General features: G+C 42.9%; 1 protein-coding gene across 11 annotated transcripts; it reads left to right on the forward strand.

Annotated features, from left to right (window-relative positions):
- The first annotated feature begins 786 nt into the window (after nt 1–786).
- Nost (Nostrin) lies at nt 787–25,650 on the forward strand. 11 transcript variants are annotated; one of them, XM_071722608.1, is made up of 4 exons: nt 11,739–13,886; nt 13,970–15,776; nt 17,476–19,558; nt 20,459–25,650. In XM_071722608.1, the coding sequence occupies exons 3-4, from the start codon at nt 18,281–18,283 to the stop codon at nt 21,047–21,049; spliced, it is 1,869 nt and encodes a 622-aa protein (XP_071578709.1). In that variant the 5' UTR covers nt 11,739–13,886; nt 13,970–15,776; nt 17,476–18,280; the 3' UTR covers nt 21,050–25,650. The 11 variants fall into 11 exon arrangements, with proteins under 11 accessions (XP_071578711.1, XP_071578712.1, XP_071578713.1 ...); XM_071722609.1 differs by having other exon boundaries at nt 13,970–14,006; XM_071722610.1 differs by lacking the exons at nt 11,739–13,886; nt 13,970–15,776 and adding an exon at nt 787–1,762.
- The last annotated feature ends 7 nt before the right edge of the window (nt 25,651–25,657 follow it).

Consider the following 25,657-nt stretch of genomic DNA (forward strand, 5'->3'; position numbering starts at 1 on the left):
GAGAAAGGATATAAGATTACATGAATAAATTGATTATATAAGAACATTTAGCTGCTGTCAAGCATCTTCTCAGATACATCACGTATTCTCCGCGTTGGTTAATTAATTTCTTTTGATTTTGAATCAAATGATATATATATATATATCATTATATATATATATATATATATATATATATATATATGTAATATATATATAATGTATACATATACGTGGAGAAAGAATTAAGCTTTTCCAATCTCACAGCTGTTTCTCATTCTCAATAAATTGCCTCATTACGGCAATTTATTGGAGCAAAAGGAAAAAAACAATTTCCTTTGTACGTCGCACGCCATATTATCGCGAATTATCGCGAATAATTGTCATATGTTGTAATTCTTTTCTTGGCGAGGGGAAGGCCACTTGCGAAAATCGACGATGCGAGCGATAAGCTATAGAGTATAAAAGAAAAGGCCGATTTCGCGATGAATCGGCACGCATCACACAAACACGTATCCATGCATATGTATTTATTGTATATGTATTTACATATATATTTACATATGAGCATATAAAAATAAATATGTGTGGGTGTGTCGTGCTGTAAACACACATATATACATATACAATATATTGAGTGGAATAGAAACAAAGCTGAAAAAAGTAGTCAAGTCTCGCGCGCGCGCGCGGAGTTTACAGATTGTAGGTCATACGTTGGGGAGGGGGGCGGAGGGAGGCACGGGGAGAGGAGACGAAATCCGGTGGGGGGAGGATCGAGCCATTCGAGCCATTCTTCTGACTTCTACCGCAAACTAACTGGACACGCGGTGCGGACGCGAGTACTCAGTACAGCAGTTTCTTTCTCCCGCAGGCCGCAGGTTCGATTCAGGCGCGACTTGCCAGTTGTCAATTTTGCCATTTCGCTGCGCGCGCGGTATCCGTTCCGACACGAAAAGGCGCGTCCCAGGTCCCAGGTCCCTCCTGTATGGATGTATCGTGATCGATCGATCGATCGTGCAACGTGACTACGTTGGATTACGTTTCGCTTCGCTTCGCGACCGCGACACGGCGGCGGCGGCGGCGGCGGCCGCGGCCGCGGCCACGGCGCCCACGACGGCCGACGCGGACGGTCCGCGGTCGGCGTGGCACGACGCGGTGCGCGGTGCAGTCGCGCGGTTTCTCGGTATATGACGCGGCGCAGGTATGTACGTAGGCACGTTTCTCCGCGCAATACACGCAGACAAAATCTTAATATCACGTCAAAAGAGTATATGAAAAAGAGAGAGAAAAAGGAAAATATAGACGGGAATTTATCGATTTATAGATATCTGTTTACTCGCGGATACGTACAAACTTACAAAGTTGGAAAGATAATTGATTGGAGGCGTATTGAAGGTGAGGCGTTGAACGTTAAATTTAACTCCTCTCGCTTTTCCATCCCGTCATATCTTATATCGTCTGTACGTATCACGGTATCGATATTAGTGCCGTGTTATCAATCCGCATCATAGTCCACGTGAGTAAGTAAGCCAAGTGTGAGTGCGACGCCGACGAGTGTTCCGGAGCGGAACAAGAAGGTGCGCATCATATACGTGTACGCGCGCATGGACGACCAGGACTGATCAGGACTGACCACGAACCAGGACGACCAGGCGGGTTACCGGTAACGCGGCCATCACCAGGCGATGACGACGTGACCTTCGATTTGAAGCGGGCACCGCTCGAGGGGGGCACCAACACCATGTCGACGAGTTCGCTCTTTTACAAGGACAAGTACGTCGCGGTAAGTACTTGCGTATGATGCACATGCACATATGTACATGCACGTATACCTACGTATATACGTTTCTCCTCCGTTCCGTGTGTGTGGCCGTTTTTAATTATCGCAGTCAGCACTGCCTATAAATAAATAAGACGCTCGCATATTATCGGTATGCAAACGGTAACGCAAAAACGCTCTTAATCTTAATTAAAAATGAGATGTACTGCGTGTGTTGTACGATAGAATATTTTTCAAAAGCTATCTTTCGATCGTGTACAGACTGTACAGAAAAGTCGCGCGGCGCGACAAATAATAGTCGAGAGGTCGACAGGTATAAATTATTTAAAAAATATCTATCGGTCAGACCGGAAGAACGATATAGTTAGACAGCGTTTACGTCACCCATCACACCCATCACACCCATCACCGATGCGGTTACTCGGCTGCTTCTCGGCGCGGGCGCCTCGGTGCCCGCGCGCCCGTATAGCGATGCTCCGCTTCTGTGAAGCGAGAAACTCCACGACGCTGCAAAAGCGGTAAAAGCGGTATGTACAGCTGTTTCTATAACGACGTGCTTTCACTCTGTCCTGACGAATCCGGCAAAATCGCACGCGTGCGATTGCAGCGCAGTGCGCAGTTCCGCGTCTCTAAGTAAATAATGATAAGATCGCCGTTGCGCGCGCGTGTAGCCGCGGTCAATCGGTTATTATCCACGAATGACTAAAGCCGGATAATTATATCGTCGTGCAACAATCGTCTCGATCGGCTGCACGGTATCGTATACTCGCGGCCGCGGCGTATATGTGTTATATGTATACGTGTATCGGGGTATGTGTGTTTCAAGCCTTTCAAGCGCAGGGTTTCCGCGGATGGTTGCGAGTTGCAACTCGCATGCAACGCGAATATGCGAATATAGCTAGCGTTGCTGACTACACACGCGCGCGTATTCGACACATCTATAATGCTTTCAAATCTCCATTATAAATTCGTCCAAGATGAAACATGAAACTGCCTGCACAGTGCAGGGTGCACCATCGAAATCGATCGTAGATGCATCCTGGTTGGATGCCGACACACTCTCGCTCGATCGCGTGCTCGCATTTTACACATCTTTATTTTATATTATTCCTCTCTGTCGTTCTTGTCTCGTGCCTTTCTCTTTGGAAGCGTGATATAACGTGATATCACGACCAAACGCCTTACCCACTTTCGCACGTATCGTATTCGACATAAATTCACAACGGGACAGAAACAATGTATGTATATGTATATACATATACATATGTGTATGGATAGATGCGCGTCGCGTCTCGTAGAAAAACACAAAAGGCGACAAGTTGTACAAGGTCGAAAATCTTACATCTCGATAATGCAACTGCCGGCCGAACGAGGGTCGGACACGTATTCGTAACGGTAGTCCTCTCTCTCTCTCTCTCTCTCTCTCTCCTCTCTCTCTCTCTCTCTCTCTCTCTCTCTCTCTCTCTCTCTCTCTCTCTCTCTCTCTCTCTCTCTCTCTCTCTCTCTCTCTCTCTCTCTCTCTCTCTCTCTCTCTCTCTCTCTCTCTCTCTCTCTCTCTCTCTCTCTCTCTCTCTCCTCTCTCCTCTCTCTCTCTCTCTCTCTCTCTCTCTCTCTCTCTCTCTCTCTCTCTCCTCTCTCTCTCTCTCTCTCTCTCTCTCTCTCTCTCTCTCTCTCTCTCTCTCTCTCTCTCTCTCCTCTCTCTCCCCCCTCTCTCTCTCTCTCTCTCTCCCCCTCTCCCCCCCCTCTCTCTCTCTCTCTCTCTCTCTCTCCCCCCCCTCTCTCTCTCTCTCTCTCTCTCTCTCTCTCTCCCCCTCTCTCTCTCTCTCTCTCTCTCCCCCTCTCTCTCTCTCTCTCTCTCTCTCTCTCGAGGAGAGCACGGAGTACGTTGGGGCACGTTCCTGGACTTTCCGTGGGAGCGGAATCCGCTGCGTGGGTCACGCGCTTGTCCGGCATAATAAGATGTATGTCTCTGACATAAGACTTTCACCCCCGAGGCGAGGGGCTCTCTGCAACGATCGGCCCGATAGCTCTCGGTTCACCGCATCGCGGGATTCATTGCTCGGGACTGATTGTGAGTTTCCTTGTGACCACGGAAATTCTCAGCGCAGCAAAATTATATCTGACAGTGTATTATGTACCCGTATAGTGTATAGACATATACGCCTGTCTGTCATATTTATCAGGATCCTCGATGAGCGAGCGTTTGAAAACTGCGTTAAAAGCTCTCGAGACTCGGCGACTCTCAAATCGTATACCGGTGATACAGTTAACCGTCAACATTAATTATCGCGTATAAACAGTGCGCAAACGCGCGCATTACAACATTGCGATTGCAGTGGCAAATGGCGAGCATGCCACTGACTTTGCTGTTTCGCTCTTCGCTGATTCGCTCTGCGATGATGGTAAAACGGTAAATCGGTTATCGCGCGCGCGCGCGCGCGCGCGTGTGTGCGTGTCGCATGCGAAATCTTTATCTCGACGTGAGATAAAGATGAAAAACCATCAACATTGATTAGAGCCTTTCCCTAGGATTATCTTTTTGTTGTTCGTAATTACACAGACTGCTTCAAACAGTTTCACGCTTCTAAAATGCAAAATTCCGAATATATTTAACATTGAAATGTGATTTTAGTCACTCTGATTAACGCTATAGTATATGTAATGCAGTTGGACTTATTTAAGAATAAAATTTGAAAAAGTATCTGCACAATTAATATAGATACAAATAAAATTGTTGTACAAGATTGCGCAATTTCCAACTCGTTCAAATATATTCTTCTTCGTTTTTAATTTGTTATGAAATGTCTGCTTCGAATTATTTTTTAGTGTTTAGTACGTGCAAACTGTGCTTATAATGACCTATAGTTTCAATAGATTATCTAGCACAAGTGCGAAAGTTTCGATGCACCGAAGCATCATTGCCCGAATATCAAATGTCGATTCGTTGTAACATTCTTTTCTCATCGCGATTCAACGTTTTTCTCTCTTTATCAATTTATGTACATACATTTTTAACATTTTATATCGCTTATCGTATGTATGCCATCTGACGATAGCGTAAAAATATCTACTACTCCATCTATATCTTTTCCCGTAATGAAATGCGAAATGTAATACCTATATGTGCTACATTTATAAATTTACTTGTTGTAATTTACTTACCAATATGTATTGTATATGTACTTGGACCCTTTCTTTGACCTAAATGTATTGTACATACGTATTTATCCTGTATTTAATTAATTTAATTTAATTTATTGCGATGCTTGGTGGAGGATACAGTTATAGAGAGTATAAATAAGAGTGCACGCAAATGGTGAGGCATCAACACGATGTTGTTACTAAGCCTACCAGTGGAGACAGTGTAAGTTGACTTATAAAGCATATAATATAAAAAACGATGGATTCGCTCACGAGAGTAAAATTTGACGTTGAACACATTCGTCGCAGAACTTAACAATACGCACACAGTAACACAATAGAATATACGCACGCACACACACTCGCACGTGTGCGCGTAGCAGACACGACATACCGTGCAAGCAATCAGTGATGCGCAGATTGAGATGCATTTCTGGCAGGAAGTGCAGACGATGAAATGAAAGTGGATGTGTAGCTGTACGAAAAGAAGCCAAAGAGGTTAAGGATCTTATGGTAGAGGGAAGGTCATTGAAATATTTGACTGCACAGTAGGAGAAGGAAGCGCGAAACTTGGCAGAGTGATGCGATGGAAGGGAAAGAAGCTTTATGTGGAGCTCGGAGTTTAGATGCAAGAGACGTCGAAGATAAGGAGGAGTGTTAGACTGAAGAAGACGGAAAACCAGGCAACAGAGGTGAAGCACAAAACGTTGTTGGATTTTTAGCCAACGGGAGTTAGAATAGAGTGGGGATATATGGTCAAACTTTCGGACACCGTAGGAGAAGCGGAGACATGAATTTTGAATATATTGGATACGATTTAACAGTTGCTGGTTAAGTGCTGGAATATAAACGACGTCGGCGTAGTCGAAGAGTCAGATGACAAGCGATTGGGATACATGAAGCTTTTGAGAAGTGGAGAGGATGTACCGGAAAGGATATAGAAGACGAAGCCGAGCGAAGGCAGCTCGACATTTCACGTCCACGTGGTGTTTAATTGACCAGGAAGAGTCGATGTGAACGCCGAGTATTTTAATTGAGGATGATAGAGGTATGGGTACGGAGTCTAGATAAAGGTCGAAGGATTGAAGCTGAGATAACAGCACTGAAGAACCGGCAATGAGAAGTGAGGATTTGGAAGGGTTAAGATGCAGTCCATTGGAGGATGCCCATTTAGCTACCGCTTTAAAGTCGCTGTTTAATGCAGCAATGGTAGAAGAGACATCAGATAGACGGAATGATTTGCGGAAGATCACGTCGTCGGCATATTTAAGAAGTTCGGCGAAAAAAGGAGTGGAGGACAGATCAGCGATGAAAATGATGAATAATAATGGACCGAGCACGGAACCCTGAGGTACGCCTGAGAGAACAGCGCGAGAAGGGGAGAAGATAGGCAAGGGATTATATAAAAGGACGCGCTGGAAGCGATTTATTAGGAACGATTCTATAAAGGACAAGGCTGAAGGAGATAAGCCATAGTACTTGAGCTTAGCCAGAAGAAGATAAGGGTTGACCGTATCGAACGCCTTCGTGAAATCTAGAGTAATCAATGCAGTGAGGCAGCCTGAGTCGAAACTCCGCAGGACGGAGTCGGAGAGGTGGAGAAGTTCAGTCGTGGTGCTATGCATGCCACGAAAACCCGACTGACACTCCGGAATTATCTTTGCTTCGTTGACAAATGCGTACGTACGTACGCATGTATGTGTATGTACGTACATCGTACGTCAATCATATATTTATCCATCCATTCTTATTATAATAAGCCTACTGTTGAAAGAGGTTTGACACTTTTTTTCCCCCGTTGAAAGAGGGTCAGGAGTTTTAAAGCTCGTGGGTCAACTATATCTACAGGCTAGAGGCTAGATATATTTTATTTACATAATACGTTACATGATAATTTACATTTAAATAATATCATTCAAATTAATTACGCGCGGGATATCTCTATTAACCTTTTGTGGAATTTTGTTATAAACGTAACTCCTATTACTCGTATATCGCCCTGTGCGAGGTACGATGACCAAGTGTGAGAAAATGCAAAGAAAACGATCGATCGGCAAACCAGCCGTCTTGCATTACGCCGATCGATCATAAGGCGGATCGGATCGAGCGAATTATTGCGATCGCTATAATTTTTCACCTCATAAAGGTTGCTGGTCGCGATGGACACGCTTCTTCTTGCTGGTATACAATCTGTAATCGTTCGTGCGAAATAATAATTTTCACAATTCGATCTCTCAAAAGGGATCTCGCCCAGGGGGTCGCTCAGAGGGGGGATTTTAGGAATTTTAATTCGAAAATTCAATCAAGGCTTCTTTGTAGATCCGATAACGCTACAAACCTGATATTGGCAGAGATGATTCCTGATCGGATCTCAAGAACCATTACACTCTAGATTCGATAATGATACATGTACTCGTACGTATTGATATACTAATATACATATACTAACTCGAATTGAAAAACATTTACCTACAGAATTCTAGAATCTATAGATTAAAGCTATGAGATTATACAGGGAGTTTCGGAACTAGTAGGACAATCGAAAGTAAAAAATGAGAAAGATAGCGGGTAACAAATCTTTTTGCACCGATTCTTTTTGCGAATAACACATTTATTACACTTGTTACTCGTCTTGTACAATATATCTATATGTAGGTTAAACGCTTACGGGGGGCGCGTATTTTTTGCGTTTGTCACGTACCTGTTGTCGAGCGGACGCGCGGTGTCGAGCGCGGTGAAAGAAATACCGGTTCCGGTAGACGCTTCCGGTCAGCCCCGACTGGTTCCGGCGGTCCGGCTATAGTACCGCTACGCGATATCGTACGTTGTATTGATATTGCCTAACGATAAAGCATGTCTGTACGAAAGAACTGATCCGTGCAAATTAATCGAGTCTTTTATGTTTTCTATCGAAAACTATCCTCGTGTCTGTTTCAAGTAAAACTTTTGAGGGACCAAGTACGAATCTCTGCTTTGGAAAAGCTCGTTGTACCGTTTGACAAAGCGTTTGACAAACTTGTCGACACATTACCTACAGAAAGTTCAATTGCAATACTTAATTGCAAACAAACTGTCTGGTTTTGAACGCGACATTTAATCCTCGAAAGCCACACTGGGGTTTTTAGGGACTCCAACGAAATTTTGAAACTACGTTTGGAGCTATTATTTATATTTTTTAATGTGTATTTTTTGGTAATTCTTTTTTACAAAAATTCCGAGATTACCATCATAATTCTCAGAAAATTTACGATCGATGGAAAAAAAAACATTACAATACGTTGATTTTTTCAACTGATGAATGAAAAATGGCTGGGGTCTTCCAGACCCCAGTGTGGCTTACACATATGTAAAAAATAAGTGTGGCCTGCGAGGCACACTTAACAAAGTCGCGTCAGTTATCACTGATCAAAGAGACTCATTGACACCAAACACGTAACGATATTCGTATCGTATCGTAACGTGTGATCTCTTTGTGTGTGATCTCTCGTCGTCGAAGGAAATGGCTTTATGTGTATGTGTTCGCGCTTGAACAACGAAAACTTGTTAACGTTATCTATATTGACATCATCGCGATAGAATGACTAACCATCGCCATGTTTTCTTCTAAAGATTTTCTGATCAATCATGCAATCTTCTTTTTTTTTAAATTCCAAAATACGATAAATTACGACACTTTTCTTGAACGTGACGTTTTAAAAATAAGTAATCTCATATAAAGTTTTACACACACACACACACACACACACACACACACACACACACACACACACACACACACACACACTACCATAAAAAATATAGATAAAGTTTCGCTTCTCGTCTCTCGCGAAATAAAAGAAGAACCGAGTCCAAATTTGTCGAGGCATCCAATGCAATGACAAGGTAGGATGACGAAGCGTGCGTCTTGCGCGCTACCAAAGACCAATGTTTTATCGAACGATGTAACGGGGCATAATTCCCTGCGCGTGCGTTTTTGCGCGCGGTACGCTTACGCGCTATTCCGCGGGACGTAGTAACAGGTTTATGGCGTACAATTATCCGAGGATGACGTTTCCCTTTATTTTTTTCTTTTTTCTTCTCTTTTTTTTTATCTCTCTCCGTTCCGAACGTTCAGAAGTTCAAACTAGATTATTTGTGAGAAGAGAAACATCTGGCCGGTACTTTTATTGCACGTGTCAATTAGCTACCATTTATATGTTGCCGGTTGTTGGTCATTTCACGATCTACAAAAGAGGAGATGCCTCCGACCTCCGAGCCTTTCGGAGACGTACTTTATGCGTACTTTTAAAACTTTTTTACGCGAATACGAAATAGAGAAAGTAGTAGATCGCACACCATTTTTACGCGTAATCGTAGGCGAAGTTTACGCAGAATTTAGAATAGTAAATTTTAAAGATTGCGAAATTTTCGTCGAACTCGTCGAAGGTCGATTCGTAGATTCGTACCTGTACATCGAATATTACTTCGACCTACGACGAACATACGCGGTTGACATCGGTATATACGTACGTTGTATATCGGGTTGATCGAGTTGCGAGCCTAAAGCCTAAATATGTGAAATTGTAAAGCTTGGAGTGCGTATAAAATGATCCCGGTATCTTTTAAGCCGTTGTAGAAAAGTATCTGAAATCGATTGAAATTCGAGAGAGGGACTTGGACATCTTGGAGAAATTTGTCGAGTTAGATAACGTGATGTCGTGATGATTAATAATAAGCGATAAGCAACGATTTTGTACGCGAATGCCGCTTCGGGCCAGTCAATTTTTATCTTTAGCTCGCGTAGGTAGAACGTCCAAACTTTTCAATGGTCAATTCATAATATTACTCTATCGATCGAAATCGTTGAGCCACAAAAGATTATCTCAGTCAAGAATTAAGCGTTTCGATTCTTAATCGTGGATTAGTTAATCGATTAATATAATATCTTAGGGATTGGACCAAAGTTAAGGGATTGATAGAGGACATTGAAAGGGATATAATTGCGAGACGAGTCGAAAGCTCGAAAGTTGAAAAAGATCGTTCACTCGATCTTCGTTACGACACTTTATGACAATCGGTACAACGATAACGCGATCGTATATGGATATCGTGCGTCACATCGGCACGACGCGACGTTAGAATGTTTCCGGTCTCACGTCACTGGCTCCCCGGTTGGATTAGTCCCAAGTCCCAGCAAAACTCCCACGTGAGTACGTACAATATGTGGTCGGTAAGAAAAGGCACGCTGTGTTATGCGCGCCTGTTATTATAGCGGTGCACTTTATTCGGCTTCTCTTCTCGATATGCCGGATACCCGACACGTGTTCGAAATCCGCTATATGCGTCATATAAGAGCGTCATGTGTCACGAAAAATGCGCACACGTATTTATTTATACGAATTTCCAATGTCGCGCGTTTCTTTCAAATATATATATATATATATATATATATATATATATTATAAGACAGAATGTTGAGATTTCGCGAGAAAGTAGCCCGTGGTAGGGTAGGTATATAGATGTAGAAGAACGTGGAAGGAAAGATAGCTCAGATAGCGTAAGATAGATGAATTTGTCTAGGTTTTATCGTCTAGGTGCCACTCGTCTCGTTGCAGAATTGTCTTGTGAATTCGCGGTTGCGAGTTAAATTTATGAAGCTGAGGCAACGTGACTTTGGAACCGCGTGTGTCGGAGTGTCATTCGACAAATTACAGAAATTAACGCGAGATTACACTTTATTGTTATTGGCGCATCCACCGTTCACCAAAGGAGTGTTGCTATCGTGACAACGCTCTCGTCGCGATTCACGGCGATACCGATACGATAACGATCTCGAAATCACACTCAGAAAAAAGTGTAGCATTAGATAGTACAATTGTGAAGATCTCTTCTACAAATAATAGTACAAATAGGGACAGGGATAAATTGTAGTAAATGAGTCTAAAAAATTGTTCTAAAAAATTATTCTCAGATTGTCTGAAATCAATTGACAAACTGCTTAAGACTGTAAAATATTATAATATTAATTCGCGCGTTTGTTTCACAGAATCACAGTTTTTGTGTTTGCATGTGACAAAATAAATTTGCTACAAAATTGTAGTTAATCGGTGTATTTCATATTTTCTATTACATTACAATTTAAAGTTACTTATCTGACAAAATAAGGTCTACAATATTGTGTTAACTTTTTCCGAGAGATTTTTCTCAGTGCAACTGATCTGCAACTGTATAGTATTTTAGCATATGGATTAAGCGATTTTTATGCTCTGCACAAACATTTATAATATATTCTGCGATATAACTTTCACCGAAACTGTCGCTCGATTTCGTAAAAATGTAAAATTTGGCAAATCAAACAATGCTTATCAGACGTTATTAACGTTGTTTAAAACGAAATTAAGTAGTTTGCTGAAAAATATTTTCTTACGGATTCAACCGTTATATATGTATAGAGGAGTATAGAGGAGAAAAACATGCGACAACGCGTAAAAATGCATGTGTCATACTGTCATACAGGTGATAAGGACGACGGTTGTTGATGTACGCGGCATTATCTCGACATCGTCGTAATTTTAAGTAACGCAAAACTTGCGAAAGCTACATTCGCGTAAGCGAAATGATTGAGATTTCAGACATCAGGTCGCACTGTCGCACTGTCATATTTCACGGAATAATTTTCCATCGGCGACAGTCAACATGCGAATACACTGATGAGAAAAAAAGCTGTTGCTTCAATTAAAGTGCTATCACGGGGTATGCCAAAAACATAAGTTAATAATTTAATTATTGGTTTAATAATCCAGATATTGGGTTCTAATAATAATACAATTGAATAAACTACTTATGTTTTTGGCACCCCGTGATAGCACTTTAATTGAAGCAACAGCTTTTTTTTCTCAGTGTATGTAATATTTACCAGTGTAACGGCAGGAACGTTGCGTTCTTTTCTCAGCTCTATTATATCTACGTGTTCTATACGTTTTACAGTCTTAATATGTATGTAATATCACTTTTCGTTATCGTACTCGCGATCGATGCCATTTCCCGCGGTGCGTAATCTCCGCGGGAGTTGGTCGCTACACAATTTCGAGCATTTTTCTAAATTGGTAAAAGAAAATAACGTCGATAGTCGATAAATGAGAAGTAGCAATACAACCCTTGGTTGTATTGAAAGATTACGAATTGGACGGATTGCCGCGTGCTTATTAATGATTCGAGAGTGGCGAGTAACGTAAGGTGTGTAAGAGATATTAATACTTGAGAAAGGATAGGAGGCGTCAGCCATACGCGATGTTTCCGTATAGTTTCAATACGGCGCGGGCGCGGGCCTTTCTCAATATCCATAACCCATAAGCTGAGACAAACAACCTGCGCCAACAAGTTCACGCGTGAAAGCTGATTACTCTATTAATTTTACATAAATAATTTTCCTAGACTAGCGCGTTTCCTGTAACACCACTTTCTCAAAATTTTTCGCACGATTTGTCGCTATCTGATATACCTGCTTTTCCGACGTCTCCGTGTAAACTCTGCTCAATATACGTATCTATACTTTTCGAAATCGTCCATACGTGTTATGTATAATATACGACGATAATTATCGCGTTTCCTTTTATATTGCCATCGTCGTTCCTTCAATATCGATACTGTCGTAACGTTGCCGTTGCCCGACGGTTTCCGCTATCGTTATTACCGCGGTTAACTACTCATATGTTTCGCTCGTTAGTCTCCTAGGCCCTAGGCAAAAAGATGGCAAAAATGGCAAAAAGATATACCTAGGACTGTACTTTTCGACGAACGCGACTTTCGGACTGCATCCTCGTGCAGTCAAATGTGCTTAAAATAAAATAAAATTTACCTGCATATACGCATATAGTATAGAAATGTACGCGGAAATATGTCACCAGAGTTTCAATTCTTTCTATTGTCGCGATCGATTCTTATCGCAAGATGCACGTATATACTGTGTCTTTGACGATAACGTAACGCTTACTTAGCATAAAACAGCGCGATGCTTGATTTATTCTGGTTATTTATTACCATGTACGCATGATAAGAGCTCTTTTAGATAGGCACGCCAATGGTTATACTTTGCTTAATAAAACTTGAATATTCGAATATTCTCTTTTTAGCATTATCATATTTAAATACTATCATCTCTATTAACAGATTTGCCGTTATTTTATGACAATTATTTTATTTATTCCGAATGAAGGTATGTGCATTTGGTTGATTATAAAATTTAATATAATGAGTCACTAATGAGCAAATACTCTATTATACATATAAACTTGATAAACTTTTTATTAGATATAAATAGATAAGAGAGGAGTGTTCAAACTCTTATCAAAGGTACAAAAGGGGATGCAAATACGTGCGTCTCCCTTTCTCTCCCCCCCCCCCCCAATGCAAGAAGAATTCGGCGCGAGATACTTACGTTACAACGCACGCACGTGCTGGTGCAGCTCTCGTTATGCGACACGGGCGAACGAGCCGGCAAGCGAGAGTGGAGAGGCGAGAGATACCGGAGTGCCTAAGGAGTGGCGGGCTAAATATAATCCGTAGATCAGAAAACACGCATACAAACTGCGTAATCCCCCGCTTAGAAACACGTACGTTTAGTCGTCTTAAAACTATCCACTGCTCGTTACCATTCGTTTTGGAGTTACGCCGGTGCAGCGGTGCACATGCCAGTTCTTTCTCTCTCTCTCTCTCTCTCTCTCTCTCTCTCTCTCTCTCTCTCTCTCTCTCTCTCTCTCTCTCTCTCTCTCTCTCTCTCTCTCTCTCTCTCTCTCTCTCTCTCTCTCTCTCTCTCTCTCCTCCCCTCTCCCCGTTCGGCCTTTGCGCGTTTCCGCACTCGTTCGCGTTCCCGTTTCCCGCAAGCGCGACAAACGGTCCGCGACCGCTGCAGTGACTTCGGTGCAACGCTCGTGCACGTACAATGTGCGTTTTACGCGCGTAATACACGCGCCTACAATTACGTGCACCTGCACACGCATCAACGACGGTGTGTTTCGATTACGATAATGTTATCGAAAGATTCTGTACATTGAAAAGATTAATTCTGTGTCTTGTCTATGATCGTTGCAGCGATCGGGAGGCGCTTGAAATCGGTAGAAGAATTCAGGTATCTTATATGCGAGGGGAGATATATGTGACGAAACGAAGCGAAACGAAACTTTGATTAATTCTCTTTTATAGTGTTTGGACCTTAAAGTACGGTATCATTCTGTATACGTGCGCGTTATTTTTGTCGAAGAAAGCATATAGTATATTATAGACATAGTGCGTTTCTAGCGCTCACTTTCGTGTCTTTTAGCATCGAATTTTCATCTCCGACGAAGACAATCGACGGTCACTGAACCAGTAAGATAAGAATTCAAAGTTTGTCTCAACGACAAACCTCTTGGTCAAATTTCTTGGTCGTACGCGGTCAAGTAGTGAAACTGATCGAAATCAAGATCAGTCGGAATCGCGTATACGGAACGCGAACTCGCGTCAAAGATTAAATTAAATTTATTTGGGACATGTTATACTCTCTCTCGGTAATGTACGCCAAACTACATTATAGTCTTGTATCGCACACTTTGCTTGCCTAATATTACGTTATGTCTCTCTCTACATATCCTGCCATATTATGTATCTCGTATCTCGTATCTCGCATCTCTGCCCTCTGCTTTTCTTGTATAAGATCTTGTGTATTTAGCGTTATACATCTTGTCTAGGTACATTTTGTTCTTTAGTGCTGCCAAATGCTAACTAATTGTAAGATTATAGTTAAAATTATACAGTAATTTAAACATTAAAATGACAACTTTGCGAGGGACTAGCTTTGGCTTGTAAAGTTTCTGCAGTGTTTTCGTGATAACCGCGTTGCTTACTCGAGCAACAGTGGGAATGCCAGCGAATGGCCTCAATTTTTACAACTTTGTAGAGCGGAATGCAAAGCGATCGTATCATGCAAAAGTTTTCATATCAGAAGAAATATATAAGAGGTCTTTCAAACAAAAAGAATCTTTCTCGTCTCATATGTGAGAGGTTTAGATATAACAAGTATATTTCGTCAAGTATCAGAAGGAGGGACACCGAAAGAAAGAAAAGAAAGGACAAACAGATGTGTAGATTTGTTGTTCCCTAATAGTTATTTTCCTCCGATTGCGCTACGAGGCGAAGGCAAGGAACGAAACACGTAAATTAAAAGTGCAGAAAAACACGGCTGTGCTGTGTCGCGAAAGCTGTGTCGCGAAAGTGTCTCGCGAGAATGAAAAAAGACCAAGGCAGGATGATCTCTCTAAGCCTCTAAAGCCTAAGCGATCGCTTTGTTCCGACGCGTAATAATATCGCGCGTGTCGGTAGAAGGGAGGGAAGAAGATGAAAGGGGGGAATGGAATTTTGGCTAATTTGAGATCGAATGGACGATTCTTGTATTGGGATCGAAAACGAAGCAAGCATGCGTCTCCACCGCGGTGGCGGTGTCGCGGAACCGCGGAACTCGCGACGATTGTGCGACAAACGGTATGCATAAGTGCGTACACGCGGTATAATACGGACGTAATTGTTCACCGCGGTTGTATAACGTGGCTTCCAGGCGGCCTCCGACAGTCGTCGTCGGAACGTCGCGTCGCGTAGCGTCGCGTTCCGACACGAACGCGTTGCGAAAACTTGCGCGATATTCCGCCGTGGCCGTCGTTTGACATCATTCGAAGATATCGATCGAAAACCGGTGAAATACTGGAAATGCGACGATCGGGCGAAAATCATTCGCGACCGTCATCGACGACAAGTGCGTATCAGAGCGTATCAGAAAATTACTTTCGGATCGCTGGAGCCTCGAGTGGAAACTCGAGTAATCATCATCGCGATTAATCGTTACGTTCAAGAACAATTGGAGCATTCAGTCGGTATTCAATTTGTCGAAACAAATTTCGCACTTTTGCCTCTAAAATGCAAAATGTATTTTTCTCTACTCTAGATGATATCGGTCTTTCTATCTACATCTACATCTACGATGTCCGTCGAACGGGAACGCGGACGTGAATTCTCGCGCTCCCGTCGCGTGTCGCGTCGCTTCAGGATAGCGATCGCTTTTTGCTCGTTATGCGAAATTGACCGATCTTGAGCGACTTGAGCTTCGATCCGACCATCCGTCTCGTTCGCGGCCGCGGCCCTCGCGCGCTATTCAGGGCGCGACGTGACGCCAATTGCCAGATTGCCACGCGCGTGATACGCTACGAGAGCGTGAAGCAACGAGAGAAAAAAAAACAACGGCCAAACAACTATATTTAAACAGAATTGGAACGCGGTACACTTCGCACCGTTCTCGCGCACCCGTTACATTCGCTCGTCATACGGCTCCGCGTAATTACGTAATTACGTAATATGTAACACCGACTGAGGACGGTGCAACGTGCGACGACGTCGTAGCGTCGCCGTCGCCGTCGCCGTCGTGGCGTCGTTCGTTTGGATTCGTGAAGGCTCGCGGTTCGCGCGCGCGTGATCGGCATGATCGTGCCGTCATCCATTCGCTGCTTCCGTGCTCGACGTGTTCGACATGCTCGACGTCGCGCTCGAATGAAACGTTCGCACATATGTGTACATTTGTGAGCGTACTTATATGTACGCGCGTGCTTATAATTCTCGTATGAGCGGACGAGCGGCCGAGCGCGCAAAACCGCGACATCGTTCTTCAGCCGTTCTCCATCGCTCGTGACGTCACATCGTCGCGTCGTCGCGTCACGCTTCCACGTGAGTCGCGAGTCGCGAGTCGCGAGTCGCGCGCCAGTCACGTATGCACAGTATGCACACGTTAAATCGATGACTCGAAATATGATAGAGGTAGACCAACGGAAGAGATGGGCAACGCGAAATTCAACGTATATCCGGTTGAAATGTACACGACGCCACTTTTTTTATCCCGCCACTACGCCACGTCCGTGTCGGTATTCGATCTGCAGGAGATCGTCGATTCCACGGCGCGGCGCGGCGTCGCTTCGCTTCGCGAAGCGTCATTACTGCCGCGGAACGTCGCGTCGCGATCGTTCTGTTTTTTTTTTCACGTAAGGCTGGGGCTACACTATGCGCGTTTTCGCGAATCGGATTCGCGAATCGTGCATTTGTATACCATGTGTGCTTAGCACGAATGGCATACAAATGCACGATTCGCGAATCCGATTCGCGATAACGCGCATAGTGTAGCCCAAGCATCACGCATTGTACGGTATTCCACTATTCCGTCATACGTTCCATATCTCCTGCTAATCGCGGTACTCAGTTCCACCAAGCTCCTCGCCGCGATCTAATGATTGATGAACAAAAGTTGACGATTGTAGCCGACGCCGCGACGAAATTTACTTGGTCGGCTAGAGAATTTGTGGCTTATTCTCGCCTAGTATTCTCGCTATAAGCCAAGTTTGTGGGACGCAAGAGATGTCTTGGCGATACACGTAATTACGTGTGATATATACATATATTATAGAATGCAGAAAATTGTAACGAGCACAATTGGAATGCGGTAGATGCAGGATGTGAGAATTTCGAGACTAATTATACTTTTCTCATTCTTGATATAAACGAAATTTGTCGAATATGGAATACAGGAATGTTTAGATGTCGCCGACTATTCCTTCGATAAGCAAATTTTGCGAAACGCGGCACATTTTGCGAATCGCATAGGCGCGAATCTCGCGCGAAACGAAAGCGAGCTTGCGCGACTTGTGACAAATAGAACTTGGAATATTATATGCGTTGAAGGAATTTGTGTAATGTACATTAGTTTGTGCGTGGTATGAAGGAAAATGCAAAAGTGCCATCGGGAATTATTGCCGGGCTATTACGCGACTACTTTCGTACGAAGAATAATTCAGATCTTTCACCAACGAGGTCATGCAGCGTGGGATTTTAATTGGAGTATTAATTACTCTCACTCTTTCACCGCTGATGCAGAGACAAAATAAACTTAATAAACTGATCGATCGACACCACACCGTGGTGTCGCTTCCTTCGCGAACGGATCGACGAAAATAATTAACGTCCAAGATCAAAAGACTTTTCTCTTCGTTCGAAGAGAAGAAAGGAGCGACGTTGTCTTGATTTGGACGTTACGTTGATTAACGAGCAGTTTTTCCTATGCGTTATGCGTTATGCGTTATCGATAACGAGTGACGTAACATAGCGGCACACGTATCACTTGATTATTGTCCGCCGTGATTCGACCATCATCTCTTACAATTAATATCGTTCCGTTTTGCAACGATATTCGCAAACGGAGAGAAGAGAAGAGAACGGAGAGCCAAAAGGCGAAGAATCGATTCCAGAAGCCAGAAGGCTCGCGTCACCACACACAAGGAAGGAAGAAGGATTTTATATGTATTAATATATTGTATATAATATATAATAGCGGAGATGAACGAGATGCGGCACGTTTTGACAGGTCTGAAGACTCCCGCGAAGAGTTCGACCTTGAGCAGTGGCATCGCGAGTGCTGCAACGGCAACGTGGTACGATGTCCCGATGCCGATTATCGTGCATTGTCGTGAGTTCCACGAGGAGGCGGAACGCCAAGACAAGAACGCAGAAGGGAGGAAGAACCGTAAAAGACCCTCTGAGGACGAGATGGGAATGAGGCTCGTCGAGGAAAATACGACGGCCAAGTTCTTGGGGAGAGAGAGTCCTACGAGAGTCTGGTCGTCGAAGGACGCGACGTCGGGTCGACCTGGAGGCCTCTCCCTGTCTCCCGACAGCGTTGGCGAGGTGTCGCGGAGCGAAAGCTCACGAACGGAGACCGTCGCCGTCGCGAGTAGATCGAGTCGAGTCTGTGTCTCGGACAATCTCCAAGTGAATCCCGCCGAGTCTCGCGTGAACAAGAGGACTCGGGATGAGAAGAGACACAGTACTACGATGGAACTGAACGCCACTACGACACTGAAAACGGACGCCGATGGAGTGCCGACGATCAGTTTCAGCTTTCTACGCGCCGGTGAGAATTTTCACGAGAACGACGACGAGAACGACGACGAGATTGTTATTCTGGAGGTCGACACGAGCGATCAAGCTGACTTGTCGGGAAATCAGTTGTACGACTTTCCTAAGAGCGCCATTCTGGAAAGTAATCGAGTTTCCTTGGAACGACCCGGTCGTGATAAGGACCGAATAATTTCGGGCGAATCCTCGTTGCCGGCAGCTCGTCAGGATCCTTACGACCGCGACGTGCCGAAACTAACGTGCAAGGACGTATCTTGGAACGAATCGCGAGAGGAAGAGGTGCCGACGATCTCCAATACCGATCTCGAAAACGATCAGAAAAACTACCAAGTCGCAAACGCGATAGTTTCGCATGAAAAGAAGAACCAACAACGAGACCGGATGAAACGTTCCACCAGATCGCTCAAATCTGGCAGAAGAAGCTACGGCGCGTCAGACAGCGACGGTTACGACGCCGGCATAGCGTCGATGTCAGGTTCGTACTCGGACCCCGAGTGCCCGCATGGCGCCGGCGGCGTGGAGGCAGCGTTGTCGGAGAGCGGCGGTTCGGACCGCGGCAAACGGCTGAGGTTTCAGAAGCGACGACTGGGCAAGGCTTGGGGCAGGATGCGTAGCTGGTTGCGAGAAGAAAAGACGAGGATCGGCCAAGTGGTCAACAGGCACGCCAAGTTGCAAGCGGTCGGTGCGCTCAATCCTGAGGTAGTGTCGAAAAATTGAAAGAGAAAAGAAAATATAAGAAATCTTGGCGCGACTAACAATAAGTAAACTAGTAAACGTTAGTTAAAGTCGATCGAAAGTAAAGATTATTGATAAAACTATAGAAAACTGCGCGCCCGTACTTTGTTTTCAGAAATGTTAATTTGAATCCTACCCGCGGGGCTGATTCTCGATCTGATTTTCGAAGATGATATTAAACGTGTGTATATATATGTATATATATATATATATATATAAGATATATACGTATATATTAGTATATATATATATATATATATATATATATATATATATACTAATACGTATATATATATATATACGTATATATCTTTGTAGCATTGTAAAGACCGTACCGTAACAGATAAAGTAATAGATGAAAAGAATCAGCCGAGCTGCTTAAATCGTCAGTCAGTCAGTTTTAACCGAGGTTTTAACTAATGTTTATGGTCACGCTGCTCGATATGAAATTTAGAGCATGAAATTCGCGGTTGAGAAGCGCGAAATTTATAATTTATATAACTCATTGCTTTAAATACGACGTTTACACTGGACCTTGTAAATTATGAACTTGCTTTGCTCTCGATTTAATTTCTTCACACATTTTTCCAAGGATCCTACACTCGATCGTGCAAACAAGTGCCGACGTAATTAAGTTAAATAACGTGATACGAGTTTTTAAGATTTCCGACTTGTCGATACCTCGAACATGCATTGTTATAACACTTAAAACGGAGAAAATGCACGGGTTACCTATAATTCTCGCGATTGATAATTTCGCGCGCAAAAGCGATGAGTTTTCTAGCTTGCGCCGCGTTCCCCCCGGGGGGAACGCCCCCATTTTACTTGCACCGATGTTTTATCGAGGAAAATTCTCGCGTCAAGGTGCGAAGCAATCGTGCCACTCCCGTGCGAACATCTAAGAGCAAGCAGCGTGGCTTCTACGATCTGACGCGGGCTCACAGCCAGGAGTCTGGTTCGATCACCAGGGTGGAGGAGTTTGGTCTGTCGTCGGTGTCGGAGGAGGTGAACGTTTCCGATGATATCGAGAGGCCAACGTCAGCATCGCCCGATTCGGGAAACACATCGGCGAACGACGCGAGAAGATTGCGCGGCAACCTGCGAAGAAAGACGGCTAGTTCGGACGATATTTTGGAGAACAATAGGACGAGGTTGCAGCTGCCAGGGTCTTTTAGCATGGATAAGCTATGCTCGCGGGTGACGGAGAACGACGAGATGACGGTGACGACGGCGACGGCGACGGCGCCAACACCAGCAGTGACGATGGCGATGGCGGGGACCAGTGGTGATGCCGAAGCGTCGAGGGACCACGGTGGGAAAAGTGGTCTGATTAAGAGGAGAATGCTCGGGTCAATCAGAGGGTTAATGGCCTCGACTCATCTGTTGCAGACCTACGAGTCCGACGAGGTACTTTGCGCTCTTGTTGTTTCTTTCTCTCATTACCAGGATCACTGACACGTTTGTGCGGTTGTTGTACACTTGCGTACCCTACGACAGCACGTAATGCTCTTGAAAGCTAGAAAGAAATGGAAAGATAGATGCGAATGAACAAACAATAAAAGTCCAAAACGAGTGATCGTAATGAATTAACGTAACGCGAAAATGTATCTCAAAAGATGTACCTCTTATACATATATAGTTTGTAAATGTTTGCGTTATACGATTGTGCATACATTAATATGTTGGTTACATCTGTCCAAGACGAAGGAATCTCTTACGAAGAAAAAAGTTTTCTTCGTAAGTCGCAAATGTTTGACATGTTTATCTTTACTGGTCACAGCACGTTCGTCGCTGGATATCTAAATGATATTGACACGTTTCCACGAATGTTTTACAGCAAATACAAAGTAGCAATTTCGGCGAGACTTTAAGAGGTGCACGCGCGATAAATCAGCGACACAGGGCATAGAAATAAATGTTTGCGCGCTTTTTCGTAACGCGTTTCGCTCTTACGAGAGGCTTTTCGGATGCTGCTCTCGCAGCGATGACGTCATTTTCATCGAAAATCGTTTTCACCATAACAGACTTTTTTAGCGCGTTTAGAATGCTTTTCGTTCATCTAGCAATAAGTCATCATTACGTGATTTACGCGAATTTGTCATGCATGGACAATTTTTTTCTTCCGTTTTGTGAAATCCTGATTCTTAATTATCTCTGTGATGTACCGAAAGATTTATTCATCAAACACGTTTGTCGAAAGATTTGATATTTTCTCGATAAATCCTTACTGAAATTTTTCAGTTAGAATTTATCTGTACACGTAAAATGTAAATCTTGCATGTAAAATCTATGAAAATATAAAACTCGATATAAAAACTAAGAAATATAAATCTTGAAAAATATAGGCTAATGTTAATAATTAATTTACAAATCGTCAGTATCGAAAATGTCGTTTGTCGTTTTCCAATTCTGCTTTCCCCGAGTTGAAATTTTACTTGGCCGCTTGTCCGATTGAGAGATTTATCGACTGTCCAAGAGAAATGGCGCTAAGCGGCCAGGTACGAGCATGCCTTGAAGCATCGCAAGAGCAAAGTATGGAAAGTGTGGGAAAGTTACGCGGAGAAAATAGCCGACTTTGTTTCACACACACACACACACACACACACACACACACACACACACACACACACACACACACACACACACACACACACACACACACACACACACACACACACACACACGCGCGCGCGCATAATGCGCACATGCACGATGCACAAGGCTTGACCGCCTTCCCTACCTATACGTGTTTTCATATGTGTCCTGAAAATCATATGCACGTGTAAGCGTATTTAGAGACTGTACAAGCTACATTCACCCACGAATTTTTCGATAGCGTGACACAGGAGTCGATGAGTTTCTCCGTGCACTTTTTTAGACGATATGAAAATACATATATGTATACGTGTGACGTATAATTCGTTCACGAACGCTGTGAACAAAATTATCAGTTAAAAGCGAAATAAACATACTGTTACGCTCGCTTCTTGCATTTAGAAATATCTCGAGCAATTTTATTACCAGGGTCACACAGCTGTCATCGAGCAGCATCGATCGATATACGACAATTATTGCCACGGTCAATAATTTTCATTAAGGTCTGTCGAACGTTGAATATGTCGTTGTATATACGCAAATATGTATAGATGAATGTGCTCCGATATGACGAGATAAAAGGCAAGCCCCTCGGAAATTCGGGGGAATTCGCACGCGTTGTCTCGCATTAACGCAGTTGAAGATGCGAATGATGCGATCGAGGAGAGTAAGAGATTAATTCGCATTGAGCGACTGGCACGTTTGCATTAATACGAGGGGTTGGCTTTACAATTGTGCCGTATATTTTTTCATTTTTTTCGACCGGACTTTCTCGTATTAACGCGTTTAAAATGAGTTGGGCGCGCGAATAAATTAATTTTTATTAAATTGGCCAATAAAAGTGAGCCAAGTGAGCCAATGTGCGAGCATTTTAATTTATAGTTACATAATACGATATAATTACATAATACATAATACGCTTCAATTTATAGTTACATGTATTACTATACATATATCATGATTATTTCGGGAATGCTAGATCGCTTATGTGCTCTTCTACTTTATTCACATAAAGTGCGCTGTAATAGATTCGATGGCGACTGGTCATTGACTGGCGCACCTGTCCATTGCGAGACGAGGCGAGTGGAAATAAACCACCTGTTGCAAGTGCACGCCCGTTTGTCGTCATCGACAAACCTACTATAATCGACTGTATCGATTAACCTTTTAGCCGTCCGAATTGGTAATAGTTACACCAACTCGTTTTATCTCGACCGTTACCGTTACCCAGTGTGAATGCACACAATCGCATCTGCTATACGAGCACGCGCTATTTGTCCACGAGATATAACGGCATGTACTTATATATACATATTTTAAAAGGAAAGCAAGCAAGGGGAACGAGCGGAAAAAACGAGATTTTTAATGATGCCAATTTTTGGTTTCGTATGAGCCGCTAGCCGGTATCTTTATCGGTAAGACGCGCTTATTTTCATTTGTTTGTTTTTATATTTCGTACGCCATTTGCAACAATCTAATATTAAGAAAATCTTTCAAAAAATATTTATTTGATATCTCGCGCGAATATTCTATTTATATATAGAGATAGAAGAAGATCTCCGTTTATCTCTCCCCGAGTAAGGGTTTTTCACGATGGAATGTAAATGTAACGCGCGTGATTCTTTATATTCCTTTTGCAGAGGTGATTTTTGTTACGCATATATAGACCGACACTAAGATTTTATTGTCCGCCATTTGCAACAATCTAATATTAAGAAAATCTTTCAAAAAATATTTATTTGATATCTCGCGCGAATATTCTATTTATATATAGAGATAGAAGAAGATCTCCGTTTATCTCTCCCCGAGTAAGGGTTTTTCACGATGGAATGTAAATGTAACGCGCGTGATTCTTTATATTCCTTTTACAGAGGTGATTTTTGTTACGCATATATGTATAGACCGACACTAAGATTTCATTGTCCGCCATTTGCAACAATCTAATATTAAGAAAATCTTTCAAAAAATATTTATTTGATATCTCGCGCGAATATTCTATTTATATATAGAAATAGAAGAAGATCTCCGTTTATCTCTCCCCGAGTAAGGGTTTTTCACGATGGAATGTAAATGTAACGCGCGTGATTCTTTATATTCCTTTTACAGAGGTGATTTTTGTTACGCATATATAGACCGACACTAAGATTTCATTGTCTCTTACTGCTAATGGCACCTTTCAACTGTATGACACGGCGCAGTTGAAGGGTGAATCTGCCGCTTGGCGAATTGATCATTGATCATTGAACGATTAATTATTGCCATCTGGTCATCTTAGTACCTGCTGGATAATCACGGTATTACGTTACAACGTTGCAACGAAACGAGAAAGCTACTCAAGGCAAATTGTTGTCTGATGGCAAACGTGAAAAAGATTCGAAGCAAATTTGTGGATATAACGGCGAATGAACCTGTTTCCCCTATATGTGACATTTTATCGATTCGCCGACCAAACCGATTGCAACTTTCGCCGTGTCGTCGACTCCAGAAATTTCTCATATACAACACGCGCGCGCGCGCGCGCGCGTGTGTGTGTGTGTGTGTGTGTGTGTGTGTGTGTGTGTGTGAATGTAAATGGCAAGTAAGAAATGCTTTCGGTGGAAATTTAGACCAAACCTGTAGAAAGTTGTTCTGTCATTTTTTTAGTCGCATTACAAATAGACCATGTCTCTTAGATCGCATAATTGTTTTTTTTTTTTTACAATGGATGCACAAATCTGACGTGAGATTTTATTGCGTTACTTTGAACGACGCGTACTGTTGTGAGTATTAGATTATTAGTGCAGGTATATCTCTCGAAGTTATGCAGTCATTTAACATTTATGGTAAAAATTAGAAATAGTAATTCCAATTCGTAAAGATAAATGATTTACTTTTCGTATACAAAATTCTTTATCTTTCCGCACAGATAAAAAGATACTACGCAATAATTCATCAGGAAAAATTATCAAATTGTTGGGAGTTGTTTTCCACTTTGTTAATTAAACACGAGTTCTCTCTCTCTCGATTATATTTTGTCGATAATTTAACTTTCTCCATCCTTCATTCTAAGAACCCTCATCATTGTACCAAGCTTTCACTTACAAGGGCGACAAGGCAGTGCGCGATACTAGATCTCACCCGAATACGTTGTCCCTTCCTCAATGTAGAACGGAGCTATACAAAAAGTCGTTCATTAGCTTTGCGGCCGAACTATGGAATAGCTTACCGCTAGACTTACGAAATGCCTCCACGAAGAAGATCTTCAAGCGTGGCTTATTTGAGTATTTACTCAACATATATCCACGGAGTCAATAGTAGCGATTTTTCTATTTTTTTCCATATATTGTAGATATACGTATTATTTTTTATTATTCTTTGTCACACTGTATTTACTTTTTTGTGTTTGCGCTTGAGGGGAGCAATCCCGGAGCGCCTAATAAATAGCGATTTATCATCATCATTATCATCTCTCTCTCTCTCTCTCTCTCC

Source organism: Temnothorax nylanderi, unplaced genomic scaffold (assembly GCF_030848795.1).
Source record: "Temnothorax nylanderi isolate EJ_2023f unplaced genomic scaffold, tnyl_v1.0 TNYL_tig0503_pilon, whole genome shotgun sequence".
NCBI lineage: Eukaryota > Metazoa > Arthropoda > Insecta > Hymenoptera > Formicidae > Temnothorax > Temnothorax nylanderi.

Bases quoted from the DNA above. Each gene is read 5' to 3' on its own strand.
- Nost (XM_071722610.1), top strand. From the start codon at position 18,281: ATGAACGAGATGCGGCACGTTTTGACAGGTCTGAAGACTCCCGCGAAG. The intron at 19,559-20,458 runs GTAGTGTCGAAA...TCTCGCGTCAAG, and splicing joins TCGGTGCGCTCAATCCTGAG to GTGCGAAGCAATCGTGCCAC.